The 26,042-nt window shown below is 35.3% G+C and overlaps 1 protein-coding gene across 1 annotated transcript; it reads right to left on the minus strand.

Moving 5' to 3' along the window:
- Positions 1-24: 24 nt before the first annotated feature.
- SLC6A15 (solute carrier family 6 member 15) lies at positions 25-25,666 on the minus strand. Its single transcript, XM_062491240.1, has 11 exons — positions 25,378-25,666; positions 16,488-16,645; positions 15,887-16,013; positions 13,843-14,024; positions 12,536-12,646; positions 8,831-9,072; positions 8,532-8,724; positions 7,160-7,352; positions 4,595-4,754; positions 1,793-1,955; positions 25-396 (listed from the first exon to the last, which is right to left on the minus strand). The coding sequence occupies exons 1-11, from the start codon at positions 25,664-25,666 to the stop codon at positions 25-27; spliced, it is 2,190 nt and encodes a 729-aa protein (XP_062347224.1).
- Between the last annotated feature and the right edge of the window lie 376 nt (positions 25,667-26,042).

The raw sequence follows: 26,042 nt of genomic DNA on the forward strand, positions 1-26,042 counted from the left end.
AAACAGCACTTTTTCCTCCTGTGGTTACAGATCAGACTCTGGCATGTCAGGCATATCTGCCATCAGGTAGCCAATGCCATAACGTCCATTTGGAGCCGTGTCCAGAGTCGGTGATCCAGTCTGTTTTCGATAGATGTTTTTGCCAAAATTTGGAGACGGCACTTCACTTGGGCTCTTCCCATGAATCAGACTTGTATTATCTCCCTCCAGGTTAACAGGTTCCTTTATTATCCGACCTCTTTTGTAGGATACAGATGCCAAACTGCCAGAACTGTCATCAATAAGGTTGCAGCGGCGTACCATGAATACTATTGGGACTGGCAGTATGGCCAACACCATCAAAGATAAACAGACAATCATTCCCCATGTTGGATAGCTGTGGAACTCTTCCATAGCCTGAGAAACACAATAGGAAAACTATTAATACACATCTTTACCAGAAAAATAACAAAAACCTGCAGTTCTCACTCAGGTCTGCGGTTTTCAAACACATACTCCACTGCACTCACAGTGTGGGCACCACTACAGATCTCAAATTTGAAGAGTTATAGACATGTAGGATTGCTACCTTTCAGCCAGTGAACAGGACTAAAACACAAAAAAAACAGTTTCTGAGAGCACTTCAGCACACACAGATCAAGATTTTCACTTTAGGCGTTCTCTTACCTTTCTCTGTAAGTGTTCCCTGATCCTTTAAAGGGTGTCCGGAACAGACAAGTGTGCAGTGGTATCTCTAAGTATGCCTGAAAAATTAGGCCTTGTTCTGTAGGATAACAGCTGGTCTAGACAGGAACCATCTCAGTTACTGCACTTTGCATAAACTTCAGGTAAACTCTAATGCTGGGGGCACTGACCCCACACCTCCTCTGCATCCAATGGCCAACAAGCTCAGCTTGCCTAATTTTGTATGTGGAAAGGAATGGAATGTTTGGTATTCTAAGGTATTTCTCCTTCTAATTTTTGAGGGCAAGAATCAAATGTAACGAGCATTCTTCTGAGAATCATGTAGTTGTCTGGATAGAGGCAGGCATACTATCTACCTATAGTAAAGCCAACCTCTTGTGTTTATCCTTTGCCTGTCTTGGCTGTGACTTCCCACGTCCCCCCCCCCCGCTAATTTGGGTAAGTTTTATTAGATTAATTTCTCTGCCATTTTCTCTCTCTCCGTTTTGCATAAGAAGCCTGTAGAAATAGCTGAGGCTCGTGAGCCAACAACTAGCCAAAGTCTTTAGGGTTACTTTGACTGAATCTCTTTTTGAGGTCAAAGATCAGAACTGTCTTGCTATCTCACCCTGAACAAGTTCTTTTCAGAGATAGGTTTTAACACAGCTGCTACCTACATTGTGATAGGTGTTCCCAAAGGGAAAAAATTATGACATGGCTAAATCTCAATATTTAATTTCACATAAAAAATCTGATGTGATATCTGAAATGATTTATGCAGTTATCAGCTGTTTTCTGCAGTAAAATAAGACTTAATGAATGTGAACAACCTCCCCATCATTAAGAGTTTCTTCAACATACATCACAAAATAAAAGTCACTCAGAGTTTGTGTCAATCAGTTGTATTTTAAAGCAGAACTACTCTAAAATTTAAAAATTGTTGGTTTTACATCAGTTACTTGAGATAAAAGCAACCATGGTATTATTTATACTGATTTGGAAGTTCTAAATTTATTTTCTTTTGTCTGTTCATGTGTTTCTCAAATGCTTCAGAAAGGATCACTACGATGATGATGGTATCATATATGCATACAAAACCTACATATACACATATGTACTATATACATACCATATCTTCAATCCAAGCATTGTAACCAGGAGGACTTAATCCCATTTGGACAATGCTAGCTACCAGCAAACATAACAATACAAATGGTGAAACATACTTCCACATGTAGTAATAATACTGGCTTGGAGAAAACCCCAGCATATCCTTCAGGTCCTCCATAAATCTGTGAAGGGATTAAAATGTTATTGTTAGTGTAGACACTGAGATTTTGAGTGCTGTAATTGACACATAGCACCTAACCTGAGGGAACCAACACACTAGAAAAAAACGCATATATAGAAATAGCTGTAGTTTAAATTATGTGATGGGTTGAAAAATAGAGCTTATACTAGTAGCTTAGACCAGATGAACAAAAGGAATCCCTGCACAGTGCACTGACTTAGTAAGCTGCTTGTTGGACTGTGCTGGAAGATATTGAAACTTACTTTTCTTTTGTAAGATTCTTTTTTACATTCACTTGTATTGTCTACTGGCTTGTTTACCAGCACATCTTACAGATTGTGCAATATTAATTTTGAACCCACACATGGGCTGCAGTCTAAAAAAAACAAATTTATGCATAAGCTATGGTTTGCATCATAGGCTGCTGAAATAAAACTTTGCCAACTATAAAACTGCCTCCTTTCGTCTCAAAATTATAAGTTAAGACAAGAACAAAACTCCTATTTTTGTACTCGTGATGGAGTACATGGTTCCAGAGCCAGCAGAAACAGAGAATGCTTTTAGAAATAATTATTTTGGAGTGTGCACAAGCAATGATTGTTTTAACTCCCTTATGATCCCGCTCCATTTTGAAATACGCATCTCAAAAAAAGCTTTTATAGAAGGATGTTTTCCAAGCAGTTACACATGCGAAGCTTCTGTCATGTAAATCCTCAGAAAAAAATAATAACTGCACAGCTTGAGGCATTCTATTATTTGTTTAAACTGAAACAAAACACATCATTTAAAGGAAGCTGAATTTACAAATGGATTGTGCCCTCTATAAATAGCCTTCTCTTTCTAAGATCTCCAGTTCTTCTTCCAGTTGAACATGAATGCGTTATCTTTACTTTAAAGCCTTCCATTGTCTCCATCCTACTTATCCCTCTTCTACAAGTCTCCTTCAGGTCAAGCTCCTTTTAACACTGCTTCCAGCATGGAAGATTTTACTTCTTGGCTACAGAGCTTCACACATTGTCTCTTTTCTATAGCACCCTTTGGATGCTATACTTTGGTTTTCTACTATCTGATCAAAGACTTCATGTCTAATACAACAATTATATGGAACTTCATCTAGAAGCAACCCTTGGTACTATCACAGTCAATGGCCACCTGAGGCTGTTGATACTGACATCTTTTACAAAGTGAATTTCTAGGTTCCTGAAGGATATTCCGGAGAAACATACATCAGAAGAAATACTAGGAATACTCCAGAGGGAGTACTCAGGTGGTCATTACAAATAAGAAACGTGTTTGTTAACCTTTCACTGTATCCTGTCAGAACCCCTTCTGAAAACATGAATTGCCTGCATTGTGAGTCATAAGCAAAGGATTACCGTATTTTAGCTATGCCTAAACATCGACTTCCTCACAGGTAAGCTGCTGAATTTTGGCATGCTTACCTCCAGTCACAGTGGAGCTTGTACACTACCAACCTTATAACATCTGTTATACAGTCATCTGTTTTATATCTATAACCAGGTCATCTGTTTTATCTTTCAGTTGCATGTGTAAAATAATCTATGTGATGTTTTTATATAGAAATGATCAATTATAGGATTTTACATGTGATCCAAGTTGGAATTCTCCCTTAATGAGCAAGTAGACCAAGTAGCACTTGCACAGAGCAGAAACAATGTCTGGAAACCATAAAATTAAATTTTCTTCTTATAGTTTTGTTTCATTGTGACAAAGGATTGGCTGATTACTCAGACCAAACGAGTAAGAAGTCAAATGAAACCCCACCCATTCTATGTCACACTTTTCCTTTATGTAAAGGAATTACAGATGTTTTAATTACTTCAACATGTCAGTATAACATACTCTCTTTGACCTGTGCATGGCAAAAGAAATTTTTTATGCAAACTCTTCTATTCCTTTGGCATGACTCATATCGATCTCGCTTACTGAACACATTCTGCTGATTTTGGATATAAAATGAATTAAACAACAACAAAAAAAGAAAACAAATAAGATTTATTGTCATTCCCCTTCACCCCATCCCCAACAGGTCATTCTTCTTCATTGTCAACTGTGCTGCTTCCAAGCGAGCTTTGACCCTGTTCTTGCTATCATCTCCTCTCACAACTAATGTAAAGAAAAAAATAATTGCTATAACATCCCAAAATGAATTTAGCTCATAAATTGAGAGTTTTTTTCTTTTTACTGCCACTACAGTTTGCTTTGTTTCCTTTCTCAGGCTGCCTGAAATACTACATTGAAATACTCATCCTCATCTGTTGCTTAGACCACGGCTATTTTTTAAATCTTTCCTTTGATGTCTTTGTTGAGACAAATACCCTGTACTTTCATATCTAGCCTCCTTTCTAAATCTCTAATTTTGTCTCTTTTTCTGCATTCTCCTCTTTTTATACCTCTTGCAATCATTATTTGGATCTCAGTACACTGTTCTGATGTTGTCTATCTTGCTCCAAACTTGTTCTTAATAACAGACTAGTTTCTTGACCAGACCGACGTGCTTTCTAATTACTAATATTTCTGTGCATATTGCAAATGGTTCATATAATACAATTTTAAAAATAGAAATTATTGTAAAGAATGGTGTTGATATGGACAAGGAGATACATTTCCTTCACTTACTTGTCTATTCCATAAATTCGGATGACTGCAATATTCTCCAAAATGACCACAATAAGCAGGGGCAGAGTAGCTGAGTAGTCATCAAACATTGTCACAAAATAATTTCCAGAGCGCTGCACAAAGATCAGGCCAATAAAAAATGCTACCAAGCAGCAGATGACTGGAATAAAGGACAGAAATATGAGCTATAACTACAACAAAGTTCCATGAACAAACAGAAACTAACGCATTATTTCATAAAAGTCAATAATATTTTACTGTTTGGGGGGTCTTAATTTCAAGAATATTAGTAATCCTACCTCTTTCCTACAAAATGGAGAAGCTGTGAAATTAGAATTACTAATCACCACATCACAGCAGTCCTGACTAAGCAGCAGAGATTACTCAAGGGACTATTCCTCACTAAACTAAATGTAAATGCAAGGGTAAAATCAACCAGTAGGCAAAACATCATAAATCATGATAATTGGTCACAAACTCACTTTCTGGAATTCAGAAGACAAAAGAACTTACAAGCGAAAATATGGGGGAAAATAATAGGAAAATGTTTCTATGATTCTAAAAAGACTATGATTCTAAAAAAGACAAAAGCTGCATAGACTTCCCCTAAAAGATCATTCATGGCATAAAGTTCTATTAGGATCAGTCTAAATGTATTTGTATGTTAAGCAACATTTGTGTCCCTTATTTAGGGACAAACCAAAATGTATTTCTTGAAAGGCTGATCCTGCATAACGGATCTCAATATCATTATCTCCAACTAAATTTGTCAGTAACAGGAATTAATGCTTAAGTAAGTAAAATTGCAATTAATCGTGAAATCAGTTGTAGGCTGAGTATCAGTAAGACTGATTCTTACAGTTAAAGTTCTCTTTTTTTTTTCTCTCACTGGGAATTCAGGCTAAGGATGCACCTAAGTAGGTGAAATTAACCTGGGTCAAAATATAAAATATCTTTACAGAGTACACCCAATTCATGAATCCAAAATAATCAATTATTACTTATTTTAGTAGTAAGATAATGACACTGTTTCAAATACTGTGGTAGAAGTCTAATCACTTTCTTGAACCTTGTAGGAGCTATTACTATAATGACTTTCTGAACTTTCCACCACTCAGAATGAAGCAAGACAATGTTGAATGTAATGTAAATTTAAGCATTTGAGTTGGTTTTCCTGAACTCAAAGAGTTGCAAATGTGCTGACAATTCTGTAAAAATTGAAAGTTTTTGTTTGTGAGCACAAAATCTATTTCAGTCACAATCCTTCTTACATGCCATCAGAACTGCATGAAAAATAATCAAGATACTTCATTTTTTTTCAGGTAATTAACAAAACACAACATCAAGTTGTAATCTTTCGAGTACAACTGAATTTAGCCAAAATCATGCATGCACACGACTTTAAAAAGCTACAAGAAATGGCAGTTCTTGAATATTTTTTTTTTATCTTACTTATTTTCTAAACAGAGTGACAAGGAATTACTGTAAAATGCTCCTTACCCCAGTGTAATGACTATATATCATGGTAGTTGCAAACATACTTAGAAAGAACAGCTAATTTTTAATTGTTGCACTGGTTGTTCAGCAAGAAGTTAAAGACCTAATTAAAGAAACCAAACAGGCCAAAAAGTGCTCAACAACTTAGGACTTCTGAAGAGTCAATTGATTCATCTTTTTTAAGAATTTGATTTTTTTAATCTATCATATATTCCTTATTATTTCTGTAAAGTAAGGAAAGCAGTTGAGGAAAAAGCAGTCCTCTGCTGCATCAGGGGTTACCTCTTAAAATACGTTATTACTTCTCATTATTTTCTTCATAGAGTTTGATAATGTTAAAGAACCAGTTTTAAAAATTTATTTTCTATCCCATTTTTTTACAGGCATTGATATGAAAGCTGAATTTGTGCATAACACACCAAGTCTCTTGCAGCTGTCCTGAAGGTTTTTGGAAACCTAACTTTCACACCTGTGCTGGAGTTGTATATATATACAAAAAATCCCTACAAGTCAAAGCTACACTAACATGATACACCTCAAATAACTTAGGACACTTAAGTAATAAAAAAAACCCAACCAAAACAACTAGACATCTGGTTCAAGACTTTATAAACATTTAACAGGGAAAAATATGTTTCTCTAGAAAGTAACTGTACTCATTTTATCATAATAAAAATTTCACCATAAATTAATATTTCTTCTGGCATACTCAAGAATAATTTGTAGTAATTTGCAATGTATTTTCACTCGTTCCTTTTGTTTCTCCAATGTGTGACACAGGCTGGAATGGAAAGTATTCCGAAAGAGCCCAGAAAAACTGACCATACAGAAACTTGTAACAGAAATTAAATTAAAATATAAGTTTTAGGGTGTTTACACTACTGCGACATTCAAGAAAATATTTTACTGGCAGATATTAATGTGCCTGTTCATGGAAGTGCAGTCTGGAATAAAGTGATTTACTGCTCTGAAAAATGCTCTGTAAACATTCATGTTTAAAAAAAAAAAAAGAAAAAAAGGTAATTTAACTTACTTCTCTACAGAGAAAAGAAAATTTGTCTAACTCACCAGTAAGAATTTCTTTCCTGACCTTGAATGTATCAACAATGGGCGTGATAATGCCTTCAATGGTTCCAAACATACTTCCAAGTCCCAAGTTTACTAACATGAGAAAGAACATAACTGACCAGAAGGGAGAGGCAGGGAAGTGGGTCATTGCTTCTGTAAATGCAATAAAAGCTAAACCAGTTCCTTGAACTGCCTGTCAGTGAGAAAAAAAAATGTTATATCATTATTCATGAATTTTTTTTGTTGTTTTTTTCAGTAGTGTGACAGTCTGACAAGTCTGAATTCATGTTCATACCGTATCATTGATTACATCTTGTAAGGCAGAGTGAGAAGCTGCTATCTAATATATTAGTCTTCCAGTCAATACTATTTACTGAAACAGGAGATGGTGTAAGTTGACTGGCATTAACACAATTATTTCACAGAATCATAGATTACTACTTTTGACGGTGTCTCACAGATCATCTGGTCCAAACTTTCTTGGCAAAAATCAGTCTGAACAAGATGGCCCAGCAACCTGTCCAGCTGAATCTTAAAATTTCCAATGACGTGGAGTCTACCACCTCCACTGGAGATTAATCCAAAGGCTGATTGTGCTCATAATGAAGAATTTTCCTCTCATGGCCAACCAGAACTTCCTTCTCTCTTTCACTGAAAATTTTGCATGATGTCTACTATACAGGACTACTACAAAATACACTCTATTTTCTCCAGTAAGCATACAAAGGATCTAATTTCTATACTTTTGTTTCAAATTTAAGCAGCGGACATAGTTTAGAAACCTTAAAAGTCTAAGTCACCAATTTTATATGTTATCTTCAGATGCTGGTGTAACTATATATAAGTCAATGTTTCAATCTGCAATTGCCTCTCTAAACCTCTCAGAAAACTATAATTTCTGTAGCAGATTTGGCTTACTGTAAGATTTCAAAACAAGGTGATACTCATTAAGCAACTACCTAATAAGTAGATTTTTTTTTTTATTTTTAGTTTTTATATCTAATAATTGTAAATTAGCACTTAACATATCTTGCAGTCTGAGGCACTGAATAGGTAACACCTCTGTTTAGTCTTTGGAAAACCCTCATGCTCAAGTCTGCTAAAAAATAGAACTTAAAAAACTTATCATCTCCTGAGAAGAATTATATAATAATCACAAAATATTATGAATCAGTGAAGACTATATTAAGACATAAGACCCCAAAAGTCCTCAAGCGAGCTGGAATGCAACCATGTTTTCATCCAGGTCTTTCTAGGTGCATGGCTCACAGGTACACTGCACTGATACTCTGTGCAGGTACACTTCTCAGCTTACTTCAGGTTTACAAATATTCATCCATTCATAATCTCTGCATTCAAGACATAATCTCACCTTGTCAAGTTCATCTTCAATTTGACAAGATTTCAGACCAAGAGAATCAAACTGTTCTTCTTTAACTTTTTGTATAATGTCATAAACTAAATTGTAATCTTCTGCTGTAATGCTTGAGAAATTGATATGATGTGGGATCATATCTTGGCTGAGATTGCCCATTTTCAAAAGTTTTAAAATCTTCTCTGAATTTCTGTAAAACACAATAGAACAGAGAAAACAAATTCAGTGGTCTGTGTTAGTTCATAGATGAAATAAACAGTAAAAATAATTTTTAAAAAATAAATGGATATTCATACTGTGTAACACATTTTTCATTTATGATATTGGCTTTGAAGCCCAGAACTGCAAACACCACCAAAGTTGCCAGCACAGAAGTGAAAAAATTGATGAAGGACACCAGTACAGCATCAAAATGGCAGTTGTTGTCTCTCTTGTTGTAGCTTGAAAAGGCAATGACTCCACCAAATCCAAGCCCTAAGGCAAAGAACACCTGAGTAGCAGCTTCTCTCCAGACTTTGGGCTCCAGCATTATTTCAAGCTGTTTGAAATTAGACATAATATATGTCAGCTATAAAATGCATTTCTATTAAATGAAAAAACAACAGAATAAACCCTACATCACACAATGCTAATACTCCGCTACAACCATATTTTCATTATCATAAAATGAAAGCTGAATGCAATCCCTGAAGTTGGGAAACTTAAGGGGCAGAATTTCTATTTATTTTATATTATATAAACATCAAAGAGAAACATGCTATACGACATGTTCCAAACAATGAGACACTACTGGAACTATGTAACTGAAATAGCAGCTAGTTATGCTGAGAAATAAGAGAATTTTTTTTTACACTATTAACTGTCTTTTATTTACAGTACGTGTACTGACTTCTCTTAGACTTAAGATGTATTTTAGATTGATCTAAATATCTAGATCTCTTAATAAATGCAATACGTATGATTAACCTTGCTTTGTTGTTACTTTTCAAACAACAAAAACAAGGTGAAGATAAGATAGGTGAACATGCTTATATGGAATTCTATTACATGCAAATATGCAAAGCAAAACAAAATATATGAAATGAACACGCCACCACAAGCTTTATAGTGCATGAGTCAAATCTCTTAAGTGAGACACCTTGAACTTAAACCTATGTTAAATGGGTCATGTATTTCAGAGGCAACTAAGACTTTCATAAAAAAAAAAAAATAACAGCATTGCTCACTGAGATCAACTGCATTGTTTCTTCAACAAAAAACCTTTGTAACAAAGTTATGGGTCATAATCTGTCTATCTCAAATTCTTTTAGATACTGAATCACAAAAAAGAACTAAAGAAGTACATGTCAAATTTAAACATCAGATTTGCTCAAGATGATTCAGGGCCTCCATTAATGCAAATTACTTTTATTTTCTTTAACCCCTAGGTTTATTCATAAAAGTAAAATTTAAAAGCATCAGCATAGATGCCAGCATTATTAAACTGACTCTCTTACTCTTGAGGAGAAATAAATATGCTATTGTTACAACATTTTTAATAAAATTTCCATTTCCCCTGGAGATACAATGTTTATTACAGCTAGGCAGCAGGAAAATTCTTTATTCATTTATATAAAGCTGAAATACAATACAGTTGGGAAAGAAAAGGTGTTTATGACAATAAGCATATTGCTGACTTACAATTTAGATTATAGTTACAATGCACAAGTGGCCATTGCCTGTAGTTCTAACTCCATACCACACTGTCGTGTGACAGCTTTCCCACCAGAGGGAGCATGAGGAACATTCTTAACTGTACCAAATCCCTAACTGGTTGAAATATCAAAACACTTCTCACTTCCTAAAATATACCCTTTGGTATCATCAAAAGTAGTGTGTTTTCAGATATATGTAGCCCAGACTTCCAAAATAAACTCTAGATTGATTTTCTATTAGGTATTATATGCAAAATTTTGGAGTCTCTGTACTCTACCTTCATTTTATCCTACAGTTTAGGTGCAGTAGCTGATTTAAGTGGTCTTTTCATATACCTTTCTTTAGGTTTTCCATTAAGTTTCTTATTTAAAATTTCTGCTTTTTTTAACAGCCATGCCAAACAGAGAAATTCTCCCCCTCTACATTAGTCTTGCACTCTCACACCTTCAGCAGTGTGTTCCAGTCCTCTCCCGTGCTGGCATAGCTCATGGGAATTTGCTGCAATTGCCTGTGTTCAAAATGTGGTCATTTGCTCAGCTAATTGGGCTGAAAAGATGCATGTCACTCCCCTCTCACATCTATCTACCTGGATAATTTTCATGATAGATTGGTTTAACACTCCTTTTTACAGCCTGGATGCCCAAATAAAGTATCAGCATAGTAGAGTGAATGAAGTAACAGGCGGGGGAGTCTGAATTTCTTCAGGTAGTCTCATATGAAACTACAGTCCAAATTAGCACTCAAGTCCAAAAAATTATAATGGAAATATTTTGTAAGATTTATATTCATATATAATACATGTGACATGCAGGTCTCCTAACTTCAAATTAAAGTCACAACTTAAATTCTGATACAGAACTGGAAACTGTCAGAATAAATTAAGAGCCATTTTTCTTTTGATATCAATTGAAACAATTGCATAATTAAGTGTAAATGTAACTGTAAAGGAAGCACCAGCTGACACTTAATTGTAAGTCTAACTCATGAAGAAGTGAATACTGAAGAGGTATTGGTATAAAAGGGAGATTTTATATTTATTTGCCCTCAGTATCTAGTGGTACTTCTCCAGCCAAATAAAGTATTAACACTGTGGTAGAGATACCAAATTATATCTTATAGAGGTCTGTATTTCACCTTCACTTAGGACTTTCTCTCATTAGTAGGCATTACATTTCTCTCTTCCTCAGGTTTCCCAAATTTGCCCGAGCAGTCTGCAAGTTCCTGCACAAGCATGACTCTCTAAAGCAGTGACAGTGAGTGAAGTGGAACATGACTGCATCAACGTGAGAGCTGGCAAAGGTCATTTTCTTAGGATGACAGGTTTCAAGACTGAAAACACCTGGCATCAAAACAACTGACAACAGCCTTTCATCTGACATTAGCCACTATGTGCATTGATTTTGATTATCTTACTATTCAGCTTTGGCTTTTGAAATAATAGTCCTGTTCTTCTCAACTGTATTGTGAAGTGGACTTTTAGGAAAGCCCATTTTACAATACAGTATGAAGACCAGACTTATACATTCCTGAGTCTGGCTCTGATTATTCAAATATATTGTTCCTATAGTACACATGTAGTAGCAAGCACTTGAGATAGGTGTGGGTAGAATTTAGATCTTCAAGCTAAACAATGATTCATAACATGCCTTATCACCTTTGTAGTTAGAAAATCTAAAGCTGAATAAGCCACTTTGCTGGCAAAAATATTGGCAGTAAAAATATATATGCTTAGAATTGCTGCTATGTTGGCATGCCATAAGAAAACTGATGAGGAATGCTGAGTTGGTGAGTACCTACACTACTTTACTATTAAATACAGGTCTCCTGTACTTTGGGCTCCTCTGTATATAGCTTTAATTTTTTTCCAAAAATGAGGCAAAAGCGCTCTTTTTCAAAAGGGACAAGTTAATTATGTATGCCTAGATAGTACAAAGTATGGCACTGACAACCTAGAACTAAACATTTCAATATTAGAAAACGGTTAACTTCTCTTTTCAGAATTTAGAGATCTCCAAACTTCCTGTATCCTCTATATTGTACTCTCAGTTGTTTACTTTTGTAGGGCCATATGTCTCTGGGAACTCTCACCTAAGAGAGGTAACTCTACAGATTCTTGGAACACCTAGAGCCTTTGGACTTTGGGGCTTGGTACTGTGCCACTAAGATAAACAAAAATTTTGCAATTTAAGCAAACAGAAATACAGCCAAATGTTCCGTGAAAACAATAAGCTTAAATGAGAGCATTCATAAATGGTCAAATTGCCACTGAAACTTTACTACCCTGCAAACAGAAATTAAGCACATACCTTAGGGGTGAACATGTGACGAATGCCATCCACTGACCCATTAAGGAGCAGTCCCCTGATCAGAAAGCATAAAAGTACCACATATGGAAAAAGGGAACTAAAATACATGATCTGAAATACAAGAAGGTAACATGACATTTAACATGGACTTTCTTTTCAATAGGTTCATTCACTCACTACACAGTATCCTTTGGATATGTGACTAAATCAATAATAATCAAGAAATATGCAGAACACGCCCCATTCCCCTTGTCTCTGCAGAAGAAAGCAAAATCACATGACTGCAAAATAAATTCAATTCTGTACTGTACAAAAGCAATACAACTGCCTGATGTATTTATCACTAATAAAGAGCCACTGGACTTCCAGAGAAATTCAGTATTAATTTAATGAGATGAAAACAAAGACAGAACTAAACTGTTGAAAAAATGCTTCTCTTTACAAAAGCACTTTGGGCTTGGCAAAGTTATGCAGCTTGAATTTCAGCCTGAATAGAAACTAATTTTGTCTTCAGAAGGAAAGGGGACAAGAATCAATACAAAGTACATAAAATACGAATTCAACCACTAAGCAATGCTTACTGTCAAAACAACAAAAATAGTAATCAAATCTGATCTTTCATTACCCATCACTGAAAAGAAAATTTATTCTGTAAAGTTTAGCAAAATGATTTGCTAGTTAAACTTGCTACTTATTTCTTTAACTGAAATGCCCCAAGGAGGTCACAGAAATTGCCATGTCAGTGCCAAACTTTTTAATAGTAAAGAATTTTGCTACTGGGACAAATTCTTTTTCCTCTGAAAATCCCACCAAGATCAACAGATCTAGCAAATCCTTCACCAGCAAATCCAGCTGGCTTCATGCAAAGGAAAGCAGACAAGGTAACAGTACTCAGATGCTAAGGGACAGCAAGTCATTAGTCAAAATAAACAATCCAGAATCCTGGAAAGCAGTTGTGTTAATGCCAGAAGCATGCATATGTGGATGCACTGCAGTCATACAGTGACTACACATGGGGTACAGTTACATTGCAACAACTACACTGACAAGAAGTAAAATTATTCTTCTTCAGACCTCAATTCCCACAAAGTTACTGCTATTTCCAATAGAATTGCTAGAATTTTAGTGCTTGGCTACTACTAATATTCCTCTACTTGAGATTATATGAATGCAGGGGTGAGTCAAAGCACTTAACCTGCTCCTACAGATTTCAGATTATGTTTCCCATAAACAGGGTTTGGTGAACAGAAATATCCTAAAATGCTTCAAAATAAAACAATGTCATTGCAGGTAAACAGTATACTCACTTTGCCTGAAGACTGAATGCCTTTGATCATGGCTAAACATACCATGACCCAGGCAGCCAGCAAGCAGATTGTCATCTTCCAATTTAAACCCCCACTCTCTGACAGAGAGCTGGAAATATTCAGCGCTTCTCTGTACCAGTAATAAGTGGTTGCAGAACTTTTTTCACACTCTGGCTCCACAACTGTCAAAGAGATGTTAGCAAGTAAAGAATGGGGTCAGGAAAGACATTTCATAACATTGTTCCACCACTTCTCAATATTTCTAATTGTGCCATCATCATTTATTAAGAAACTAAACTCACAAAACAATCTTAAGACATTGTCTAAAAGAAAAAGTGACTGCGATTGGTGAAAGCTTCTGGGCATATCTTTTAAAACACCCTTTTGGGATAATGTATTCCTTTCCATTATGGTTAATCCTACTCCAAGGCAGAATTTATTTCTCACTTCAGACCTAAATAGTAGGCAGGCTTAGATGAAGACATATATTCCATTTATCACATACAAAATTACATTATCTGCATATGATACTATGAATTACATACTATGAAAATGATCTCTCTGCAATGAGAACAACTTCGAAGTCATATGGAAAAACAAATGTTAATTGTGTCTGCTTTGATATGACTCTCAAATAAACAGGAACTTAACTACCAACATAAATAATAAAATAATGACATAATGATATCAAAGTGATGAGAAAAGGAAATAAATGTTTCCAACACAGATATATTTAATGAAAGTTACTATGTATATTCCAGAAGTGATTCTTTGGATCATACTGTAATTCCGTTATAGTCATGTTACTAAACAGTTTAAGAAACTATGTGTATCTAGACATCTAACACATAAATAGAAAGATTTCTTCAGAAAAAATATTTACTTAAGATCTTTATAAACAATTTATGCCTGATAATCAACCACACACATAAGCACATCCTGAGTCAAGATAATTAATGAAAAAAAGAGGGAAACACACTCTTTAAGAAACCTAACATAGATGACAGATCTTCACTGAAATAACCTATTAAAAATGGTAAGATATTCTCAAATATAATAGTTTTCTTTTTTTATGCTTAATCCAGATGTCCTCTGCTCAAGTTAGGCTGACATGCTGTATCTTAATATTTAGGAAGCATAATAGTACATAAACAACCACTGCTGCTCGATTGATGGACACTATCTTGTGGAATACAGTCAGTTTGACTGTGTGTCAACATTTCTAAGTACTATTTCTGTATAACTGAAGCAAGCAACTCTGGAAGAGACACTACAAAAAGGTAAAACTTTTCAAACACCCCTGGTTGTACTTTATTTAAGTGCTAAATAAACCCACAAAAGACAATTAAAGAATATTTAGGATCTGAACTCAAAGGAAACTAAAAGAATAAATAATTAACATTTCAATAGCAATAATAATACAAAATGTGTACTGCTACAAGATAATCAAACCCAAGGGATAAGGAACTTTTCATGCTGTTATAGAGTATGTCCACAAGAGATTATCTCACTACAGCAAAAATGAAAGGACTGATTATCTCATTTCTATTAATGTACAAAGAAAACAGTGCTCTTATCACTTGCATTTCATTGATATTTAAGTTTTCCATTTTCTACTTTGTTAGTAAAGCAACAACTTTCTGCCAGGAAGTATCCTACTAGTTGAAATGTAACAATTTCTTCTTTCACCTATGTTTTTCACCAAGTAAGTATAAAAAGTGATATTAACATCAGTAAAAAAAGAAAAAATATATTTTTTTCTGACATACTAAATAGCATTCTCCTAATTTCATTACTCTTTAAAATGCTGTTTACAGTTATGCTTCTTTCCAAATATGGTATATTTGTCTTAGATTAAGCTTTTGTTGTGTTGTTCAGGTATTATAATGTGACATCTCAATAAGACAGAAAACCACTTTTTCATAGAGCACTTTTGCACACAAATATCTTCTTGAATTGTAGTTTTTTCTCCTTTTTGTTTGAAAATCTCAAATTTTATATACTTCATATGATTTTTAAGAACCTTATGTTAACATAGACTTACAGGTATGAGATGCATTTTTAACTAAAGGACATTGGTCCCACGGTAAAGGATGCTGAAAAGACTGGGAAAAGTAAAACAGGCTCCATCCAATAATGACATTGTAGTACAGGGCCACAAAGAAGCATACCTAGTAAAAAGGAAAAAAAAAAAAACAAACAAAAAAATTACATTTATGAAATAAATAAAAAATTCCCTGCTGAACTTCTGCATATTTCTGTACATCAGTCAAGAAGCTTAATTCAACTAAATCAGAAGAAGAAGGGAATGACTTGTCCCATTAAAGTACCTGACATTTTCTAAATGTTCACTTTTCTCCATATTGATCATGTTACACCTGTACTTTTATAGGCATTTTTCCTCCAGAAGACTAGTCTGTCCCACAGTTCCTAATTTCAAAAGAATCACAAGATACAAGTTGACTGACTAAACAGACACATATATACCAACAGTTTTAATGGATCAATTCAAGTTCTAAGATCTTTGAAAACACTGTAAACTGACCTTGATGTCCAGCTATAAATCAATGATCTTTCCCTGCAGCAAAACAGGGAGTCTAAATTATAACATCTGAAAGCAAACAATGCAGTGTTAAAACACTTACTACACAGCTTGCAAATCCAATTCCTCCAAGTTTGGGGCTGATATAGTTCCACACACCAATACTCCCACGACGGATCCTCTGCCCAACAGCAAGCTCCAAGAAAAAGAGTGGAATTCCTATTATCAGTAGCAAGATTAAGTATGGCACAAGATAGGCACCTATGAGGGGAACAAAGTATAAATCAGAGTAAATGGAAGAAGAGTCAGAACCTGACCAAACAAATGTGAAAATTTCTAATAGTTTCAAATTTGAATTAACTTGATGCAGGAATGCAAGAATAATTTTAGCAGCACCTTGATCATAAGTCTTGTAAGATATCAGAAACCCAAAGGCATCTAATTTATAAAGCACTGTAGCATGTCTGAGGCAAGCCTTACTGCAAAGGAGATATTATTGAAATGAGTTATTTGCTTGAAATTTGGGACATTCAATCAAACTTTTTAGAAATACAGAATCATCGGGAGCTGAATCAACATTTTTTAGAAAACCTTGCATCTTGACTTGTAACAAAGCAGCAAGACTGAATACAAAGGAAATATAGAAAACAGTCAGTACAAAACATTCTGAGTGAGCTTCAATCATAAGAAATTTCAGAAGATATCTCTTGATTCCTCCATTTCTCATGGAGATGCTCAAAAAGGGGATTTCATACTGCACATAATGATGCTACCCAGCTAAGCAAGAAAACTGTATCAGCCGGTTGCTACAAGGCTCCAGACAGAAAACAGAAACATGAGGTGGATGGGAAATGGAGTATTGTAGATCTGTATCCTGCAGTACTCACCAAATCTCTTCTTCAAGTCATAATTGAAAATGCAACTGTAACTTCACTTTTACATAATTATATATAAAGAGCAATTCCTCTTTTTAAAGGTCTTATTCCCAGGAACAATACACAATTCTAACTTAAGGATGCATCCCCATTTATTTCAGGAAGTCTGATTGCAAGCAAATATGTCCATACAATAAGTGCACTGACAAGATCCAAGCCTAACTTCCTCCTAGGTGTTGTGGAGCATTTAGTACCAGAAGTAACAAAACATGCAGGCATCAGCAATAAGCAACGTGGCACCTGACTTTGTGTGGCTCTTACACTATAATATAGACCATTGTGTAGGACAGCTAACTCAAAGGCCTTGGAACTTCTGTTTGAAACTATTATTTCTATTATTTGAACCTATTATTTCTATTTGAAACTATTACGAAGCAAGCTACAAAGCAAAGATCTGAAGACCTCAGAAGCTTGGATTCAGAGCTGCTAACCTGTATTATCAATGTCCTCATCCTGTGATGAAAAAGAAGTTGAATGAAGTTCAGAAACCAATTTGGCATTTATCCTCAACTCCAGCTAAGCCCCTCTTCAAGTTCCCTCATCCAGGGTCAATTTTCTAGGGCTTTTTTAGGAATCTATCAAAATGCACTGGCATTTTCATATCCTTAGTGGGCAATTTATCTCAACAGTTTATGTTAGAAAAGTTAAACTTTCCTGGGCTGTGCAGGAGGTCTCAGATGCTCTGGTAGCATTCATTCCCATTTAGTTAGGTCCACTTGCTATTTTGCTCCTCATGAAGTACACACTAATTGGACATCCTGTTCCATCACAAAGACATTACAAAGATATTAATCATGGAATAACTGCAGCCTTGAGTTCAAGACTAAGGGAGAAAAAAGAAGAAATAAAATCTGAGAAAAATGGGAGACCCAACACAAGATGTTGACCTCCTGGAATGAGTCCAGAGGTATTAAGTTGGTCACAGGACTGAAAAACTGACCTGGGAAAGTTGGGGTTATTCAGTCTGGAGAAGGGAAGATTCTGGAGAGACCTTACAGCAGTACCTAAATGGGACCTACAACAGAACTGGAGACCTTTAATAAGGGCATGTAGTGAGAGGATAAGGGGGAATGGCCTTTAGATGAAGGAGGGCAGATTTGAATTTGATATTAGCATGAAATTCTTCCCTGTAAGGTTGATTAGGCACTGAAACAGGTTGCCCAGGTAGCTTTTGAACTCCCCATCCCTAGAACTGTTCAAGGCCAATTGGATGGGGTTCTGAACAACCAGATCTAGTGGAAGTTTTCTTGACTACGTCAGGGCACTTTTGAACTAGATGAACTTTAAGGTCCTTCCAAACCAAACCATTCTGTGGTTCTATGAAAAACTACCGGTGCAACAGAAAAAGAATATTAATCTCATTTACCTCACCATCTATAGGCTATGTTATCAATGAAGTAACTCCTATGTTTCATTTTCATGACTTGATAATATGGTATGCAATGATATTGTCTGACAGTGTCTACTGAAACATTTTTTTTACTGAGGTAGCAACTACATTCCTATTCAGTACTTTGCTGTCTCTCACAGTACATCTTCTATGTGCACATAGTGGAAAGAATGTAAAGGACTTACTTTTTTTAAGAGACAGAAATAAATAAATGTGAGGAAAACTGAGGAACAACCATAACAACCACATTCAAAAATTAGAGGGACTATCTGTCCTAAAAACATACAACACAGAAACCCTTAAATACCCCTGACTGACTCTCAACATTTCTGCAAGACAGAATTTACATGGCAAGTGAGAAGCTTTGGCATCGCTATCTTTAAAAAATCTGCTCACTGAAAGCCAACAGTACATAGGTGTTATATCATGCTACTGTAAATGATACCTTAGTTATTAATTAGACAGATGTGGCATAGCTGAGCAAGACAAACCTATACAGCTCAAAAAAATTGGGGCCTAGTGACTTACCCTGTATCCCACTGGATGACTGTACTAGAGCAGGAACTGAACCCAGCTCTTCAGTGTCCCAGTCCACAACCTTAATCACAAGGCTGCAAAGTTAAGCACACGTTTAAAGACTGGGCTGATGTGGGTGCTTTATGGTGCAGTATCAACGTAAATTGCAAGATTTATCAGTTAGATTCTACTGAATGAGTTAAATAAGTGTGGTGTTAAATCCACATTACATTAGACATGACAACCCTATAATTCAGTGGGTAGCCAGACAGCAGAATTCACCTCTACACTGCTAGGTTTCTGCAAAGCACCTGAAGTGCTGGTTCTTCTGATTATCCACATCTCCTGAGATTCCTTCTGATCTTGTTCCTGTTGCCAAAACAGACATAATGAAAAATCGTGCGTGTGTGTTTCACTATGATAGAGCTTGAACATGGCTGGATTATACAACTGTATCACAGCTGCAAAGGATTTCTGTGCCCCATAGTCAACATGAAACCACTGCATCTCTGGGCATAAAATTTGCTGAAGTCTTCCTATGTAGCTAGACATACTTTGAAGAGTTCTAAGACATCCTCACTTCATCCTAAAAAAGAATCACTATTGAAACAACTCATCATGTCTCTTATTTCCCTGTGCATGAAAAAATGGGTCCTTGCAGTTACAGTATTGGATAAGGACCATTCTAATTTGAATCTGAATAATAAATTGGCCTTGAACAACATCCTACAACCAGTTGTCTGCTACACCAATCAGCTAAGCTGCCTTCTGAATATTGCAATTCTATGTACTTCAGTGAATATTGTATTTCTGTGTACCAGATCTCCTTTCTTCTTTTAAAAATTATGCAATTGTGAAGTCACTTTTATTTTTGCCTGTTTTGGCCTTAAACATTGACCTTTATATTAAAAATTTCATCCTTCCTTCACTAGAATGAATGACAAAGATAAGAGATTTCATGAAGATTCCATGATTGTTAAAACAGCACTGCACTGATTGTTAAAGAGCACAGCACTGCTTTAATTTCCTTATTTTTTTTATTTAATCAAGTACCAGAATGGGAGAGCTGGTAAATTGTCTGTCTTGAGATTACCATTGAATTAGGCAACATTATCAACAGAAGTGGAATAATGACATTGGTTTTGATTTAAGCTCTTAAAAATGCTCAAAAAAATTGTAAAATTGCATGATTCATTAGTGATTCAAGAGTCGGAAAATACTTTCAAAAGCAGTAACACAAGGCAACATAACCATTACCACCTTGATATGACAGAATTTTCTTCTAACAATTCTTGATGTAACCTGAAAAACGTACTAACTTTCCACATTTGTTTCAGCTGCTGCTGTACTAGATTTTAACTGTCTGGTGTCTGATTTAATTCTTATTCAATTAAGGTGACGTTTACTACTGTCTTGAAGAGAGATCCCAGCTCTTACAGCTTACTAGACACTTACTAACAGAATGCAAGAAAGAAGCTGATGTTCAGATGAAGACAAATGTATTTTCAATGTCAAATGCTATTTTTTTTTAAGTTATGACAAGTGAGCAACAAAACACTATAAGTTAACAGTATACTAAACTTCAGTAAGTAAAATTATTTACCACTACAAAATGGAAACTGCTTTTGTCAGGAAAGCTCTGATGAATGGTTTTATGTTTTATCTCTAAGTTTATAGTCTGTCCTGATAGGATAGTATTCTTGTCACTAGCTTCAGTTACAGTATGTTCAGGTGTGGCTTTTTACGAAACTGTGCTTAAAGGGTGAATATCACCTTAGCCAATTAGCTTCAATGAAGAACTACACTTGCAAAACAGAAACAAGATATTTTCAGTACACTAAAGTACAACTAAATTTTGAATCTGATAACTAAGCTAAAAATTATACTGTAGTCATCAGTGGACTCAAGGCACTGTATATAAATTATTGATCCAAAGCTAATAATAAAGCCTCTGAATCCATATTCAAGTGCTGGAATACAAGGGAATGCCCGCTTTGCTCTCATTTCTCTTGCATTTGTTGCTAGCTTCTAACAGAGCACTGCATAGGAAAAAGCACAGCTGCTGTGCTTTTTCATTAGACCACAGAACTTTAATGCCCATCTGTTGGTATTTCAGTGAAAACTTCAGAATACTTAACTGTAAAAACTTACAATGTGACTCTACCCAGTCAATCTATTCAAAACATAATAACACTATCATCTGCTACAATTTTTCCTATTTTGCTCACAGCTTTTATCTATAGTTGTTTTGTAGTTCTTTTGACTTTTTATATCACAGAGAAATTTTAAAAACTTACCTTTAAAAAAATGAAGAAAAATGAAAAAAAAAAGAAGTTAATGCTCACAAAAATTCAACTCAAAATCTTTGGGCATGTAGTACCTTGTAGACGCCTCGCTTTTTCTTCAAAGTAACACTCAGCCATTTCAGCAGAATAGCTAATTTAATTTGCTTTTGCATCTTCTAATTATTTAACAGTATCATTATATTTCTGCTAATCCTAAAGGGAAATGACAACCAAACAGAATAAACTTTAAATATTTCCTTTGTTTGAAAATAGTGAAAGGTGTGCAAGCTGTCCTTCAGATTAGTTATGAGCAGCAGGAAATTATAAATCTAGTTTGTCAGTATTTATGAGCATCTTGGTGAGACTGAGTAGACTTGAGCAATTTTTAAGATTATCAAACATAACCTTAACTTGAGGCAGCTCTGAACCTCTGTTATGCTAACAGAGGTTATGAAATTGCTATATAGGAACTGTACTAATCTGAACAAAGACACAGTCACCTTCATGTAGTAAAGAAGGAATAAACAAATCCTACAGTGCAAAAATGAAATTGAGCATACTCAGCCCCAGCACAAATCGCCTTTTTCAAGAGTCAAGGATGAAACAGGTTTTTTTATCTGTTAAGCTCCAAAGGGTGGAAGAGGTGCCTTAAGTGGCAGATGGGGTCTGAGCATTGCCTGCCAGGGGTAAGGAGGGCCTGTATTGAGGACAGAGATTACAGTCAGTTCCTCAAAACTTTACTGAACATCTACAGCCCCGATTTCACAGAGTCTAAAACGCCTTTGTGCCCTCCCTTGCAAAGTCAAGAAAACCAGCGCCATAGATTGCTCTCAGTCTCCTCCCAGACTCTTCTTTCCACTCAAAAACTTAGGCATTACAGCTACATCCCGTGTGTGGATCCAAGTACATCCCAGCTGCATACCAGCCATTTCTCTCCCCTCTCCCAGCAAACGTTTTTCTGGGAATAAGACAAGTGTAAAAGTCAGCAGAGCTACCCTGTCTAGCTGTAACTTAGTTAACTATAAAAAATAGCAGATATGACTCTAAATATTTATGAGTTTCCATGAATTAAAGCAACAGGAGTGTTAAATAATCACAAGAAGTAAATTGAAGGAAGTTGTTTTGGTGAAACAGACCAGACCCAGAAACAGAGACTGCAAAGGTATCTGCAGACATCCAAAGTCTCACTGCAGCGTGGTGCTACTCAACCTACTTTTAAAGATGGAATCACAGGTGTCTCATTGAAGTAGTAGAGAGCTCTGAGTTAGGAGTGTCATACCACAGCCCACAGCCATAAACAAACTATATCTCTACTGAAAACAAGGTGGGAAACACTGTTTTTTCTCCACAAAATTATCGAACAACATATATCTATTTGGGCTAACCTTTCTGTGTCTTACCTATGTTTATTTTGTTGTTCTTGTCACAGAAGTTTAAAAAAAATATATATAAAAATGAAGATTACTACACAGCTGGGATTTGCCTTTTCTTTTACTGGTGTTTTTAGAATACAGTGTTGTAGGACAACTGTGAAGGAAATTACTAACTATGGTTTTTGCTCCTTTTTGGTTTAAATTGGAACTGGATTTATTGGCTTACTGCTTTTTAATATACATCCCTTCCCTCACATAGTATTTTCTAGTTATAAGTTCCTTAAACACAGAGAAGAAAATTAAGGTCAAAACTGAAGGTAGAGCTAGTTGTACACTTCACTGAAACAGTTCTAACAAAAATTCAGAGAAAGTTTACCTTATAGCAAGAGACTTCAACAGGTATTTATAGTACAGCTTTATCAGCAGAAAATTACAGAACAGTTCTAACATAGGTATTTACATGGGTTACATAAAACCACTCTAATTTTACCTAGAATACTTATTTGAAGTACTCTGTGTAGCAGAAAACAGAACCTCATATAAAATGGGTGTAGGTTTTCTTACCATGTGTTTGAAGTTTTCACTCCCTCCCCCTATTCTTCTATGCATTTGTGACAATTATCTATCCATCTGCACACACATACAGGCACCAATGTGCTTTACATATTTCCAAATTTTGTGTCACCTTCTCCATCTTGCATTATGATTAACTTAAAAACCAAGCAAGCTTCAGCTCTAATGATCAATTCCTTTTCTCTGTTGTTCAGAAGCCTACCATTTGCTAAAATGGTGCAAAATTATTGTTAAAAGTCAAATACACCCTTGTCTCAGCATGTGCAGAAAAAACATTGTATCTCCACAGACTATGTTAAACATCCAATTTACTGCAATCACAGCACAGGAGAAAGCACAACTAAAATCTCATGTGATACCATAGTTACTTTTTCAAGTTTGATTAATAAAGTGTCAAAATTCTTGAAGATTGGCTACTTTACTGTTTTAAGGTTTTGGTGTTTTGTTGTTTTTTGGGTTTTTTTTAATGTGAAATTATTAACTACCTTAATTCATTTATATTTGACCAGAATTAAATTTACACTCACTGACAAAGTAACTTTAAAAGCACCTGAGAGCATGAAACCAACAGCCCAAGGAGCACACCAATGGATCTCTTCTTTTAGTTCAAAGGAAAATCCAACAGGCTTGCAAAATTCCTAACTACATCAGACACAGACTTTCAAAGGGACACAACAATACAAAATAAATTGCTGTAGTACATTATCCTTGAGGTTACATCTTGCCACCATACTTTAAATCAATCATTAAATTACTTTCTCCCCAGAATAAAAGACAAAAAAAAGAAACTTAAATGATGGCAAAAAAAAAAGTAACTAGATATAAAAGAATTTAACTTTATCCTGAAGATAGAATATTTGAAAACATAAACTTAATTTTTAGTGCTTGAATTGAGAGAAAAAAAAATAAGAATTACACTTGTATCATATTCTAGGCTCATTTCTATATTCCTCAAATATATCAGTTGTATCACTCAACTTCTAAAAAAGCAGCAGGAGTAGAATGTTATTCTTCATTTTCTGTACACATTCACTTTGTGTATCATAAAAAGCCACAGGTTTGTTTTGAATTAGCTTAGTCGTTAGCTACAGTAGAGTGTTCATCAATGTAGTATATTTGGGGATGGTATAGATTTGGATTAAATACTAATCCTGCATTCATAGAGGAGGGAAAATCTTCAGTCTCATACTTCAAACTGTGTGCAAGACCACAGATGGTCAACTAACAAACAGCATGATGTTATTGTTTTAGGTGAAAGGTACTTTGTTGTTTACAAAAATAGTAAACTGTCTAACATCACAAAAGCAGATGCAGTCCCTTAATGTAATGATTTCAATTATTTATCATCAGTTTAAAAAAAAAAAAAAGAAAAAACCCACAACTTTTTCTCTCCCAGAGTATTTTCAAGTTCCTATCAGAAGTAAATCATGATCAAATGGTCAGGACCTAAAAATAATTAGAGAGTAGAGGTATGAAACTTAATACCACTAAATACTAAAAGACCAAATGCTGCTTTGGTCTTTAAAGTGGGTGTAGTTTTAATGCCTTGATTTATTGTCAAAATACTAAGAACACTTAGCACAATAACCAGGTCCTAAACAATGCAACCCTCCACAATTATGTGTTATGGTAAGCCACTGGTTTGAGAGTAGCTATGTTCTATCAAGAGCTTTCTACCCTAAAATGAGGAAATGGCATCTTAGAAGAATCTGCTACTTTAACAAATGCATCTTTCTAAATAAAGAGAATGTGGGTTTTTCCTCATAGGCTCTGGCAAAAACTAAAAAAAAAAAAAAAAAAAAGAACAAAAAAAAAACCTGACATGTTGGAATAGGTTTGACTGTGGCTCTCTCTGCTAACTTTGAAATCTGAAAGGTCGGCATCATCATCTAGGTACAACTAGCTGTATCACAAAACTTACCTCCACCATTCTTCTGACACAGATAGGGGAATCGCCACACATTCCCCAGTCCCACAGAAAATCCAACTTGTGCCAGAATATACTGCAGTTTGCTGTTCCAAGCAGGTCTTTCATCTTCTACATCTGAGCCTTCTTCAACATCTACATCTTTTTCTTCCTGATCATCAACCATAAGTTCACTCTTCTTGAAGGCATCATCTGAAGAGTCCTCGTTGGAGAGCAGGTCCTTAACGGACTCAATGACCTCATCATCTAGTTCTCTTTTCACTACCTTGCTGTTCTTGGGCATTTGTAATTTGAAACAAACAGCAGGGAGATGATGATCAGCTGAGACAAATGGATACTGAAGTAGACTCTCCCTCTGCTTGGGAAAAATTACTGAATAAAAAAAGTGAAGATGGTGCCTGTTGAGTTCCTTGATACCAGGGAATCAAGAGTAAGGACTTCTGTTTCTGAGCACTTGTTCTACTGAAGGTACCTGCAGGGAAGAAAATTTAAAAGGACATTATATTATTATACAGAAGAAACTTAATTTTTAAATAGTGTGCTTTTTTTACCTATTTCTGCATATCTTAATGGTTTGACAAGAGGAAAAAAACAAGAAGAAAGGGATGTTAAACCACTTTCAAATTGTAGGGAATAAGCCCACTATTTGGTCTAAAATA

Source organism: Cinclus cinclus, chromosome 4, assembly GCF_963662255.1.
Source record: "Cinclus cinclus chromosome 4, bCinCin1.1, whole genome shotgun sequence".
Lineage (NCBI taxonomy): Eukaryota > Metazoa > Chordata > Aves > Passeriformes > Cinclidae > Cinclus > Cinclus cinclus.